At 36.2% G+C, this 14,816-nt stretch overlaps 1 protein-coding gene across 1 annotated transcript in view; it reads right to left on the reverse strand.

Moving 5' to 3' along the window:
- ACTR3 (actin related protein 3) overlaps positions 1-14,816 on the reverse strand; it is a 73,363-nt gene that overhangs the window by 41,527 nt on the left and 17,020 nt on the right. The window contains exons 2-3 of the mRNA XM_055262402.2: positions 8,535-8,590; positions 4,787-4,911 (exon numbers count right to left, since the gene is read on the reverse strand). Coding sequence (XP_055118377.1) covers positions 4,787-4,911; positions 8,535-8,590 — 181 coding nt within the window. The remainder of the gene's footprint in view (positions 1-4,786; positions 4,912-8,534; positions 8,591-14,816) is intronic.

Genomic DNA, 14,816 nt, shown 5'->3' on the forward strand with positions numbered 1-14,816 from the left:
TCTGTCTCCAGGTCTGCCTTGTTTCTTACCTCCAAAATCCACATATTTGACTAACGAAATCTCAGATGTCTCACAAGTACCTCAAACACAATGTGTTCAAAATTAAACTTATTTTCTCCTCTCTACTACTACCTAGTCAAAAGTGTTTCTCCTTATGAAACAAGACCTCTAGCTCTCACCTTATACAAAAATCAACTCAAAATTTATTAAAGATTTAAATCTAAGACCCAAAACTATAAAAGTACTAGAAGAAAACTTAGGGGAAACCTCTCACAACATTGGGACGGGAAAAGATTTTACAAATAAGACCTCAGAAGCACAGGCAACAAAAGCAAAAATAGACAAATGGGATTATATTAAATTAAAACGCTTCTGTGAGGAAAACCAACAACAGAGGGAAAATACAAGTTATGGAATGGGTCAAAATGCCTGCAAACTGTACATCTGACAGGGGATTAACATCCAGAATATATAAGGAACTCAATTCAACAGCAAGAAAAAAAAAAACACCAATTTTTTTAAAAGGGCAAATAATCTAAATAGACATTTCTCAAAGGAAGTCACATAAACGGCCAACAAATACATGAAAAAAATGTCCAACATGACTAATCATCAGGAAAATGCAAATCAAAACCAAAAAGTAATATCATCTCACCACAGTTAGAATGGCTATTATCCAAAAGACAAAAAATAACAAATGCTGGCAAGGATGTGCAGAAAAGGGAACTCATATATACTGTAGAGGGAATGTTAATAGATAAAGACGCTATAAAGCATAGTACAGAGGCTCCTCAAAAAACCACAAATAGAACTACCATATGATCCAGCCATCCTACTACTGGGTATATACCCAAAGGAAAATAAATTACTATATCAGAGATACCTGCACCCTCATGTTTATTGCAGCACTCTTCACAATAGCCAAAATATGAAATTAACCTAAGTGTCCATATGGATATGTGTAGTATATATGCACAATACTATTCAGTCATAAAAAAGAGTGAAATCCTGTCATTCCTGACAACACAGATGAGCCCAAAGGACATTAAGTGAAATAAGCCAGGGACTAAAAGATAAAAAATTGCATGTTCTCATTCATGTGCAAAAGCTAAAAAAATTGATTTCATGTAAGTAGAGAGTAGAAAAGTGGTTACTAGAGGCTGGAAAGGGTAGGGGAAAGAAGGGAATAGGGAGAGCTTGAATAAAGGATACAAAATTACAGCTGAATAGGAAGAATAAGTTCTAGTGTTCTATAGCACTACAGGATGACTACAGTTAATTTATTATATATTTTCAGATAGAACAGAGAATTCTGAATATTCTCAACACAAAAAATGTTTGAGGTGAATATGCTACTTACATTGACTTGATCACCACACATTGTACATATCAAAATATCACTACATACTCCATAAATATATACAATTATTATATGTCGAGTAAATTTTTTTTAAAAGCCTGGCGCAGTGGCTCATGCCTGTAATCCCACACTTTGAGGGAGGCCAACATGGGAGGGTCACTTGAGCCTAGCAATTTGAGACAAGCATGGGCAACAGAAGGAGACCCTGTCTCTATAAAAAAATAAAATAAAAGGCCGGACACAGTGGCTCACACCTGTAATCCCAGCACTTTGGAAGGCCGAGGTGGGCAGATCACCTGAAGTCAGGAGTTCAAGGCCAGCCTGGCCAAATGGTGAAAGCCCATCTCTACTAAAAACACAAAAATTAGTTGGGTGTGGTGGCACATGCCTGTAATCCCAGCTACTCAGGAGGCTGAGGAAGGAGAATCGCTTGAACCCAGGAGGTGGAGGTTGCAGTGAGGTGAGATCATGCCACTGCACTCCAGCCTGGGAGACAGAGCAAGACTCCATCTCAAAAATTAAAATTAAAATAAAATAAATTAGCGAGGCATGGTGGCACACGCCTGTGGTCCCAGCTACTCAGGGTACTGAAGTGTGAGAATCTCCTGAGTCCAGAAGTTTGAGGCTGCAGTGAGCTGTGATTGTGCCACTGCACTGCAACCTCAGTGACAAAGTTGAGACCTTGTCTCAAAAATAAAATAAAATAAAATAATGTTCAGATGTTTTTCCTTTAACATTCTCAATTTCAGCAGATAAGCGATAAATAAGACTATCTTGGAGCTGGGAATTACCCTCAATTGATACATCTAGCTTATCACCGATGTCCCATTAATCACGTCCTGTTACTCTTTAATTATCCACCTTTTCCTTGTCAAAACAAACAAAAACCCCCCATAAATCTAATCAGACTTCTATTTAACTACCATTTACAACAAAAAAAAAGTAAATATACAAAGTAGGGTACCATGTTAAATGACCCAATGAGTATGTAATAATCAGAATCCCTAGAATATAGGAAATTCTACAAGACATCTCAAGTTTTTTTCCATAAATAAATGGCAAGAACAAAAAAGAAACATAACACACAGGGAAAATAACCTATAGATAAAAAGAGACTTAAGAGATTTATCAACTAAATCCAGTGAGTAGACCACATTTTAATGTTGATTCAAACAGAATAACCAATATAGTAAATAATCAAAGAAATTTAAGCAATGACTAGATATCAGATAAAGAAACTGCATACTAAATTAAGGTTGTCACATTTATCTTTTTTAAAAGTCTGCATATTTAAGAGTTAAGTATTTGTTAAGTGAAATAGTATGTACAATTTACTTTAAAATAATTGGAGGCTGGGGGCGGAAAGATTATAGACAAAATGAGATTGTCCATAGATTATAACCGCCAAAGTTGTGTGATAGGCACATGGGGGTTCATTATATTATTTTCTCTTCTTTGACATGTGAAGTTTCCACAATAAAAATTAAATGTGTGTGTGATTGCATATACACAATTTCCATGTCTATCCCCACTGCCGTCACTAATATCTCTTGCTTAGACTATAGCAATAGTCAATTATCTGGTTTTCCCAGAATCATGCTTACCTTACCCAAATAATTTCTCTTCATTGTCTATGTGGCCTAAGTAATCTTTTCTAAGTAAAATAAGCCAACATATATTGAGTAACCATTATGTTCAAAGCACTAGAGTGTAACAATTTCTGTATACACATCTCCTTAAGCCTTATAACAATCTTGGCCCAGGCGTGGTAACTCACATCTATAACCCCAGCACTTTGGCAGGCCAAGAGGACAAATTGCTTGCGCCCAGGAGTTCAAGATCAGCCTGGGCAACATGATGAAACTCCGTCTCTACCAAAAATACAAAAAATTAGTTGGGCATAGTGGCACGCATCTGTAGTCCAAGCTACTTGGGAGGCTGAGGTAGGAGGATCACTTGAGCCTGGGATATCAAGGCTGCAGTGAGTCATGTTCATGCCACTGAACTCTATCCTGGGTAACAAAGTGAGGCTCTGTCTTAAAAAAAAAAGAAAAGAAAAATCCTGAAGTACTAATAATATCTCCATTTTACAGATGAAGAAATCAAAATTCAGAAAAGTTAAGTCACTGAACGGTATCACAAAATTAGAAATTATCATAGACAGGATTCAAGTTCAAACACGTAGATTCCAATATTTGCACTTTAAGCGCAAAAATTATTCCTCTAGGTATACTCATTTATGTTGCCTATAGGATAGGGTTCAAATTCTTTAACATGGTCTAACAACACTTTCGGTGCTCTTTCCTGGCCTACCTATCCAGCCTCCTCACTTCTTTCCACCTCATTCTCCATGCTTCAGGCATATTGGTCATGCACTTCTAGTCCCTCTCATACTGTAAAGCCTTTTCATATATTGGTTTCTCTACCTAAAACAACTCAGCCTGCCCACCTCAGCAGCTAACTCCTATTTTATTCTTCAAGCCTCAGCTTAAAGATTTACTCCTCAAGGACATTCCTGACTCCCCACACTAGGTTAGCTACTCCTGTGATACATGCACAGAGCACTGTGTGTGTGTTTCCCTTTTTCTAACCCCCAGCACACTTGTAATTATTTCTTCAATGTCTTCCTTTCCACCACATTATAATAGCCTTGCAGTCAGGGGAATTATTTTTCTTATACACCATTTTACTCACGATACTTGGCAAAGTATTTTACACATGGTAGCTGTTCATTAATGAATAAATTATGAGAAAGGAAGAAGTACAAATGAGGATATTTGCAAATCAGACAAAGTCAATGTCAAAAAATAAGATGATAAAGGTCAGAATAGCATTTATTTTTTGGTGGGATTGGAGTAGTGACTGTGTGAACAAGTACAAGAAAAGCTTCAGGGTTATAAAATTTGTTCTGTATCTTTACCTGTTATGATTACAGTCATAAAAATTCTTCGAACTGTATAATTAACACTTACATACTTACACCTCAATTAAAAGAGGGAGGGAAAAGGGTAGAAAAGAAAAAGGGAAAAAGAAAAAGAGGGAGAAAGAGAACAGCACTTACAGATGGCATAAACGTCAAAAAAGAGAAAAATGGTGTAAGTTTGAGTAAATACGGGGAAAAAATGTTTGCAGAAGTAGCAATGTGGAAGTAAAGCTAATTTTATTGAGGGCCCTGAGATCCAGTGGGTGTGGAAAAATAAATACTGCTCATTTGAAAGAGCTAAAATTTTCCTCTTAGGGGCTATTAAAAAAAAAGAAAAAAAAAGTTAAAGCAACAGGGAAGGATGCCACAGGGAAAAAGAAATTTCTACTGAGAAGAGGTTTGAGGATACTAATAAGGTCTACTATAGAGTGAATTCCAGAGGGCACAAGCATTGAACAAACTATTTTTTGAAAATGTTATTTACACAAAAAATAAAAACATACCTTCGTTGCATATGTAGGTTTTTCTATTGCTTCATCACCAATGAAGAAGTCTAGGTCATCAACACCTTTCATCACCCTCCTTTGAGCTTGATCACCCACTTTTGCTGACTCCTTAATAGCAATACCTTTAAAATAAGTTAGACATGTCAAAGAATTCATTTTCTTCAAATGAGAAACACTTTTCCCTTACACTTCTCCCATTACAAAGTGCTACAAAGTAAAACATGACCTAGCCTATTTAAATTGTCAAACTAATTCACAAAAGTCATAATAAACCAGTGACAAAATTCATTTTACACAATGAAACCTCAACTTCCACTCAGAGACAAGACCTCAAATGCAAAAAGCCAGAAAAACAACATCTGTGGGAAAGTTTCAAATATGTATTTTTTAAATTATATAAATCCTCTTTTGATCCTCAATAAAACTGTAATCCCACCAAGTCCACATATGCTTGATGAACAACTGGAAAGAAAAAACTGAAAAACACAAACGAGAAAAAAACTTCAAGGATAATTTTTTAAACTTTCTTTACATCTCTAGCCTATCACTATTGGGTCTAGTAACAGTAATTACTATTGTGGTCCAGTAATTTAAATGTAATACAGATCTCTTAAACTACATATACAAAAGGAAATCTCAATTCATTTAGGTAAAACCCACAACAATATCCTTAAATAATTGCAGAAATCCAGCATACAGTTTGAAAGCTAAAACTTGTTATGTATTTTTAGATTAAGTTATAAATGTATGAATCCATCAAGTTCAGTTCGTCATTCAAAATAATTGTCTGAATGCACTTAAACTGATCTGGCATTCAACTGTTACTTTCATTTAGTAACAGCTATATCCCTAAGAAAGTGGGCAGAAAATAACTGGAAGAAAAAAAATTTTTAATCCACCATCTAGTCCTTCTAAATGCTAGAAATTCTCTCCAGCAATTTACTTATAGTGTACATAGACATCCAGGTGGCTCACTACAAATTTCCTAAAAATAAATATGCATGTATATAAAAAAACCTTGAACCACTTGCACAGGCTTTCCAGATCAAATATCAATACTCATTAGTAAAAGATAGTGGCAATGTCTCTATCTGCTAATTATAAACACTGTACCTGCAGCATTAAAACTGGGTGGGTGAGAAAAAACACTCAAAAATCAAAAACCTTCTTACGGCAGGCAAACGAATTTTTAACATACTGCAACTAGTCGTAGCAAAGACTTCATATTTTGGCAGAGAGATAAGATAAAAAATGGATTCAAAAGTGATGAGATCCAATGGTTCAAAAAATCAAGATTATATAGGCCTCCAACAAAAGGTTAACACAGCCATTTAAGAATATAACCAAAACCAATTTTGCTAAGATGGCAGAAATAACTTTAGTAGTCTCCCTAAATATACAATCATAACAAAAGATTATACACAAAAGATTAAAAGTCATCAGCATTGTTACAGGTTGAATTGTGTACCCCCAGAAAGATAGGATGAAGTCCTAACCACCAGTACCTCAGAATGTAACTGTGTTTGGAAATAGGGTCTTCACAGTTAAAAAGAGGTTATCAAGGTGGCCCCTAATCCAATATGACTAATGTCCTCATAGAAAGGGAAAATCTGAACACAGACACACAGAAGGATGATGATGTAAAGACGCACAGCAAGAAGATAGCCATGTGACTGGAGTGATGCATCTATCAGCCAAGGATCCTGAGGAAACATCAGAAGCTAGAAGACACCAGCAAGAGCATGACCCTGCTGACTCATTGATTTTGTACTTCTGGACTCCAGAATTGTAAGTTTCTGTTGTTTTCAGCCACCCAATTTTTGGTACTGTGTTACGGTAGCTTAAAGAAACCACTAAGTACATACACAATGGTCTAACACTAAACTGAAATACAACTAAAGTCAAGTACTAGCCCAAAGAAGTACCTCTACATTAGTCAGCAATAAAGCCAACATGTATCACCGAATTCTTAAAACAGACAAAAAACAATCAATGTATTGACATATAAATGTGAGAAAAACTATAAAGAAAAGCAAACCTATTCTTCATGTTCAGTAGATAACAAACATGCATGAATAAAATATTTAAAAGGTAATAATAAAGGCCACTAGACTCACATGAATGAGCTGTTTCATCAATATCAACTAAAATCCATTCTGGGTTTTAAAAAGTGTTAGATTTAGGTAGTAGCCTAAGTTCTTACATAATCGATTCCTAGAAAAGTATATCAAAATATGAGAAACGCACAAGTCGAATAAGTTTGTTTCTAGAAAGTGAGGAGTACATAAAAACCCTAAAATCATTTCCCCTTTTAGGTGCAATTTTGATAGTGTATTTCTTTTCTTTTTCTTTTTTTTGAGACTGAGTCTTGCTCTGTCACCCCCCAGCCTGGAATGCAGTGGCGTGATCTCAGCTCACTGCAACCTCCACCTCCCAAGTTTAAGCGATTCTGCTGCCTCAGCCTCCTGAGCAGCTGGGACTACAGGTGTGCACCACCATGCCCAGCTAATTTTTGTATTTATAGTAGAGACGGGGTTTCATCATGTTGGTCAGGCTGGTCTTGAATTCCTGACCTCATGATCTGCCCGCCTCGGCCTCCCAAAGTGCTGGGATTACAGGCGTGAGCCACTGAGCCCGGCCAGACAGTGTTATTTCTTTAATGCGACACACTTAATTTTGTTCTTACTACACAAATGACAAAACAGTTGACCTATTGTGTCCAATGAGTGCTCAAGTGATACTAAAGATCCAGTTTTGGGCAAAGCCTAACAATTTCTATCTTATTCTCAACTTCATTGATTCTGAAACATACACTGCTTTCATTACTCTCTACATATTCATTTTTCCATTTTCTTATTTTCATAAATAACAATGAAATACAAAAATTTCAGTCACATAAATAAGACTGAAAAATCAGTGACACTCTCAAAATTAAAATGTCTAGGAGTGAGAACCACTAAGCAACAGCTCAAAAGGTTTGTCATTTGGTATGCAAAAGTTTTAATTTGGCTGTAAGACAAACAGATCAGAAGTGTTACTATATTATGCACAAAAAAACATGAACTGTTTGCAAGTCAAAAGTGTAAAAGTACATTAATCAAGGAACAGACCTATGCTAACAAACAAGAGCACTAACAAACCAATGTCAGAATATTTTTTAAAAACTACTGAAAGTTAATGGTCAGCTTAAGCAAGATTAACAAAAATAGGATAAAACAAAAATACTCTAAAGACATACAACAGTATGGTTATGGGATATTAGAAAACAGCTGAGGTCAACATCTCTAAAGGTGAAATACTGTCCTTCCATCCTTATTTTGAAACACGGGCACTTAGTGAGGACGTCAACAGATACAGGCCCTGCAAACAGTAGTCATATCCACAAACCAAAGGACAGTCTTCATAGGTATATGATGGGGAATGGACTACTTGATAATTAGTTACACCCACATACTGTTAACTGCAATATCACCCTAAAAATTGGCGTACTGTTTCATTATCAGCTCATTTCTTTTTTTTCTTTAAAAAGAGATACTTAGTAGACATGGCAAATGGGGAGCTAAACATAAAGCTGAAATGAATGGTCAGAGGTACAAAAATGAGGTCACACTTAGAACCTGGCAAATAATGTTTTTAAAAGGACTAAATCTTACAGGATTTCAGAACTGATTACTTCTTTTACTTAAATTATTAGGGAAGGAGATCTTTTAAATCAGCTCATTTGTGGCTTAAAAGAAATACTTACAGGAAGGGATGATAAACTGTGGTTCTGTATTTCCAGCATATCCTAGTTTTGTATACCTGCAAAACAAAATAATTTATAAAGATTTCGCTAATATTTTAGCAATTATACCTTTCTTTCTTAGAATTCATTTGTTATGAAGTGAGATTCCATCGTAGGTAAATAATATACCAAACTCCACAGTTTCACTTCATTTAACCCCTACTTTCACAATTGTATTAAAATTATAAATGCACAGAGCTTCTGAAAAGAAATTCCACTTCAAGAAATTGGTCCTTCAGGAATATATGTGAAATAATATACAACCAAGGTCATTAGCTACAATCTTGCTTCTAACAGCAAAAGACTGGAAATAACCTAAATATCAATCAAACTGGAAACTATTGAAATATGCTAAGTTTATACTATGGAATATTATGCAGCTACAAAAAACAGAATGAGGAAGCTCTTTACTAAGAGTGATATGAAACAATTTCCAAAATATATTACCAATTGAACAAAGATACAGAACAATGTATCAAGTATGGTACATCTGTATAAAAGTAATGGGGAAGAGTAAAAACATATGAAATATTTTGTATATGCACAATGTATCTCTAGAAGACTACACAAGAATAATTTTGGTTGTCTCCAAAAAAGGGAACTGGGAAGGTGATGAACAGAAATGAGAAGGAGATTTGTTTTCATTGTACATCGTTTCATACCATTCAAATTAACTACTATTCAAAAATAAATATAATATTTAATGTTTTGTCACAGTAGATTTGGCCTATATTCTTCTAACAAAACAACAACAACATAAATAAGGATTAGAAATTATAAAAGCTGAGCTCTGACAAGCAGTATGTGGGGGCTACTTAGGAGATAGCGGGACATTTTTTAGCTATGTGGGAAAAGCTATTAACTATAAGCAGGCTTTAAAGAGAATGTAACATTTTATGTTATTCCATATTCAAACTCACTGCTAAATAGCAGACAGGTAATTGCTGTGACATTCTTGGACTCTAATATCTGAAGAATCTTTTTTCTAAGATAAAGTGAAAAAAAAAATCTACTGGGGGCCTGACGTGGTGGCTCACACCTGTAATACTAGCATTTTGGGAGGCTGAGGCGGGTGGATCACCTGAGGTAAGGAGTTGAAGACCAGCCTGACCAACATGGTGAAACATTCATGCTACTAAAACTATAGAAATTAGGCTGGGAGCAGTGGCTCACGCCTGTAATCCCAGCACTTTGGGAGGCTGAGGCAGGTGGATTACCAGAGGACAGGAGTTCGAGACCAGCCTGACCAACGTGGTGAAACCCCCAACTCTACTAAAAATACAAAATTAGCCAGGTATTGCGGTGGGCACCTGTAATCCCAGCTACTTGGGAGGCTGAGGCAAGAGAATCGCTTGAACTTAGGAGGCGGAGGTTGCAGTGAGCTGAGATCACACCACAGCACTCCAGCCTGGGAGACGGAGTGAGACTCTGTCTCAAAAAATAAACAAATAATATCTTTGGGGAATGTTTTAGCCTCCAAATTAAGTTCAAGAACTGAGTGTGCCAAGGCCAAGGAGAGAGGATCACTTGAGGTAAGGAGTTCGAGACCAGCCTGACCAACACAGTGAAACCTCATCTCTATTAAAATATAAAAATTAGCAGGGTGTGGTGGCGGGCGCCTGTAATCTCAGCTACTCAGGAGAGTGAGGCAGGAGAATTGCTTGAACCCCTGAGACAGAGGTTACAGTGAGGCAAGATCACGCCACTGTATTCCAGCCTGGGTGACAGAGCAAGACTTCGTCTCAAAAAAAAAAAAAAAAAAAAAAAAAAAAGTGTGCCAAGTAAGAGTAAATCATTAAAAATAAGGGGAAACCATAAACTGTTGAAAAAAATGATATTGGTCTACTGACTAACCTCTTCAACAGTTCCCCACTGTCCACGTTTAAAAAAAAAAAAAAAAGGAAAACAAAAAATTTCCTTGAAAGGTATACAAAAAAGTCCCTTTATTATTTGGCCTCTGACCTCTCCCAGCTGCCCTGACACCACATTAAACTCCCTAACCATAAAAACAGCCGACAATTTCTCAACACTCCAACTCATTTCATGCCACCAAGCCACTATTAACGCTGCTCCTACTACATTAGATGCTCTCCTTCCCATCCAGTATAGTTTAATACCTTACCAGTGGACAAATGGAAATGACTAGTATACTATACCAAAATAAAAACTTGTTTAATACAAAGCAGTCTAAAACTGTTGAACCAAAACACTCTACCTAAAAGCCTACTACTATCTGACCAATAGTGAATTATTAATACCTAACTATTCCTTGGTCTGATCCCACATATTAATCTCTCTACTTTTATTCTTATTTGTCACCACCACAATTCAAGTTGCTCTACCCAACAATATCCTAAAACAGGACAAAACAGTATTTTCAATTCTAGAACTCCTACAAAGGACAACAGAATAATATACCTAAAAAACAATGCTCAAATTGTTTCTTCCTCTGCTTTCACACCACCACCACAACAATCAACACAGAAGACTTCTGGGACCAAATGTGTGGAGGGTTTCTCCCAACAACAAAAAAGCAATCAATTCTGCAGTGGACACCAGCTGGGTGTTCTGTAATTCAATTCCACTACTATCTACCTGAAGATAACATCAGAATCCACAGGTTGAAGGCTCAGTCCCCAAGACTGCCCCCCTTCTTCAGACACCAGTCAAAAGCCCCAGCCTCTGGAACTTCTGACTCATCCGCTTGAAGATGAGTTTCCCATACTCCCTCTTTGAGTTCAATTAATTTGCTGAAGTGGCTCACATAACTCAGAGAAACACATTAGCTGGTTTATTATAAATAATATTGCAAAGCATACAGATAAAGACACACACAGGGTGAGGTGTGTAGGAAGAGACGTGGACATTCCACACCCTCTCAAGCGTACCACCCTCCCAGAACCTCTACTTGTTCAGCTATCTGAAAGCTCCCAAACTCTGTCCTTTGTGTTTTTATAGAGGCTTCAGTGCATAGACAGGATTGATTAAACCACTGGCCATTGGTGATCAACTTAACCTTCAGCCCTAGTGGTTGGAGGGTGGGGCTGGTAGTCCCAACTCACTAATCATGCCTTGGTCTTTCAAGTGACCAGCCCCATCTTGAAGTTACCTAGGGGCTGCCAGCCAACAGTCATCCCATTAGCACTCAAACAGACATCACTTTGGAGTTTCTAAGAATTTTAGGAGTTGTATGTCTGAAAACGGAGTTAAAGACCAAATACATATTTCCCAATTTCAAACGGCCTAACTCAAAAATCTTCAAATGATGCTCTGGTGCCTACAAGATTAAGTACAAGCTTGTTTCCATTTCTGTAAAATTATTCATCGTAAAATTGTTCCTAAAGGCCCATCCACATGAACAATTACATCATTCTGATTCCTTCAGCTGAATATTAAAGTTCTCCATAATCATTTCCAATTTTTATAAGCATCTGCTATCACTTGCTTACATAAACCCAGCTCTAAGCATACTACACCTGCTACTCTTTTTTCCCCCTATATCTTGTCTAATCACCCCTCACATATTATCTACGCTCACACTGCACCCTCTGGGGGGGAAAAGAAGAGCTTTGATCACATGATCACAACTTAAAACTTCTCCAGGAAGTCTTTCCTGATCATTTTAACTATCAGGCATCCTTTCTTTCAATTACTCTTCATCTCTACCACGAGCCACACATATTTTTATGTGTGTAAATATCATCTTCTAAATATGACAGTAATATTTGAAGTACAGACCACATTACAGTAGAAATTCCCTTAGGAAACATTCATTTAACCAGCTTACCAGACTGATCAAGACCCCATTCTTGGCCAAAATCAAATTTCCTAGGCTGAGTATATTCATCAATGAATTACTTTCAAAATAAACACCAAAAGGATGAAATGAACTTAATACAAAACAGTCAATATGTAATCAAAACAAATATGCTCTTCTCAAAACACAAGAATAAATGCATATAGTATCCAACTGTATGGCTATACCATAATTTATTTAATCACTTCGAATGTATTTTAAATGCCACAGCAAAATAATCTGCTACATTTTGGGGAACACTAACTAATGTTCTACTACGTCAGATTTAAATTTTAAATATCCCAAAAGAACTAAATCATGTAAAGTCTATATTAGTTATGCAGACTGCTAAATTACAGCATTTGATAATAATCATAGACAACAATATTTTCACCAATTCTTTAAAAATATGAGGGGAAATATCACAGTTTACTTAACTTCATAAGTTGCTTAGACTCTAAAAACTAATTTGGTTCCTGGCTCAAAAAAAAATGTGGTACAGGACACAATCTAAAAAAATAAAGTTATCTCCTAAACTTTAAAAAAGGTTTGAAGGCTCAATCTTCAAAAAGTCACATTTTCTCCACCAGGGAGTAAAGTACTGAATGACAAAAAAAATCACTCTTTAAAACCACTCACCTCATACTATTAGCAAACTTTAAAAATTAAGATTTGAAAATAAAAAAAAAAAACACAAGTCAAAGTTCAGAGAATAAGCATACAGAAAATACACTGCAATAATTTTAAAAATAAGAACAGAACCGTAGAAATCTCAGACTAAAAAAATACTTTTTAACGCTCATATAAAAATACTTTAATGCTCATATATGAGATGAGAAACATTTAAGGAGAGGAAGAGATTTGAAAATTGTTATTAAAAAAAGAAAAAAATTAGAAAGTATATTAAATACTAAATTTATTTAAAACTTCAAAATAAAAGCTTTTCAAATGTAAACTAGCCTCCATTAACCTACCAATTCTATTGAGTTTTACACATGAAATAACTACATACTATCCTTGATTAAGATATTTTTATGAACTCTAAAAATTCGATAGTCACCATAAAGAAAAAATTTTGTACAAGTAGATGGTAGAAGTTTCCCCCGCTTTTTGACAAAAAAAAAAAAAAAAAAAAAAACTGCTAACAGTTAACTGGCATTTGACATATGAACTTTTGTAATAATACAAATAGGTTTCAAATGAGTTTCCTATTAAGCATTTCTCTAAGCATATACACGTTTGTTGCGCTCTAAAGAATAATGATGTTCTTTAGGATACTGACCAAGTGTATCACAGCAACCCACTTTCTTTTTTCTTTTTTTGTGAGACAGAGTTTTCTCTTGTTGCCCAGGCTGGAGTGCAATGGCGAGATCTCGGCTCACCACAACCTCCGCCTCCCGGGTTGAAGCGATTTTCCTGCCTTAGCCTCCCAAGTAGCTGGGATTACAGGCATGCGCCACCATGCCTGGCCAATTTTGTATCTTCAGTAGAGACAGGGTTTCTCCATGTTGGTCAGGCTGGTCTCCAACTCCTGATCTCAGGTGATCAGCCGGCCTCAGCCTCTCAAAGTGCTGGGATTACAGGTGTGAGCCACCATGCGTGGCCAGAAACCCACTTTTAACCTTACTTTTCCAAAATAAATTTTTGCTTTGAATTTATAAATCCCACAGCCCTTGCAATTTTCTGTAGTTTTCCTAGATATTCAAAAAGGTCATTTATGAGCTGGATGTGACGGCTTACGCCTGTAGTCCCAGCACTTTGGGAGGCCAAGGCAGGAAGGTCACTTGAGGACAAGAGGTGAACATCAGCCTGGGCAACAAATCGAGATCCAAATCTTCACAAAAAATTTAAAAATCAGCTGGACATAGCAGCTCACACCTGCAGTCCTAGCTACTCGGGAGGCAGAGAGGATCACTTGAGCCATGGGGGAGCTATGACTGCTCCACTGCACTTCAGTTAGGCAACAGAGCAAGACCCGTCTTTAAAAGAATTATTATAAAATTACAATAAAAAATAAACAAAAAAGTAATTCATAAAAGCAGCTTCTCCCCTGCTGTAAGTTACATTTAGCAAAAACTCTCTTTTGGACAGCTAGTAAACAATCTGATCTCATTCCCTCCTAATAAGCTTTAAAAATAAGTTTAAATGGCTTCATTTTTTCTTAAATTTGCCATCTGGATAATTGCATTTAGTACAGAATTCAGACTTGGGACAAACTTTCATATCTGAAAGCTATTTACCCAAATCAATCCACAGATTCAAGCAATTCCCATCAAAATCCTAATAACATTTTTGCAGAAACAGAAAAATCCATTCTAAAATTCACAGGGATCTCAAAGGATCCTGAATAGCCAAAATAATCTTGAAAAAGAACAAAGTTGGAGATCTCACACTTTCTCATTTTAAAAGTTACTACAAAGCTATAGTGACCAAAACAGTATGATACT

This window comes from Symphalangus syndactylus, chromosome 22, assembly GCF_028878055.3.
Source record: "Symphalangus syndactylus isolate Jambi chromosome 22, NHGRI_mSymSyn1-v2.1_pri, whole genome shotgun sequence".
In the NCBI taxonomy this organism is placed as follows: domain Eukaryota; kingdom Metazoa; phylum Chordata; class Mammalia; order Primates; family Hylobatidae; genus Symphalangus; species Symphalangus syndactylus.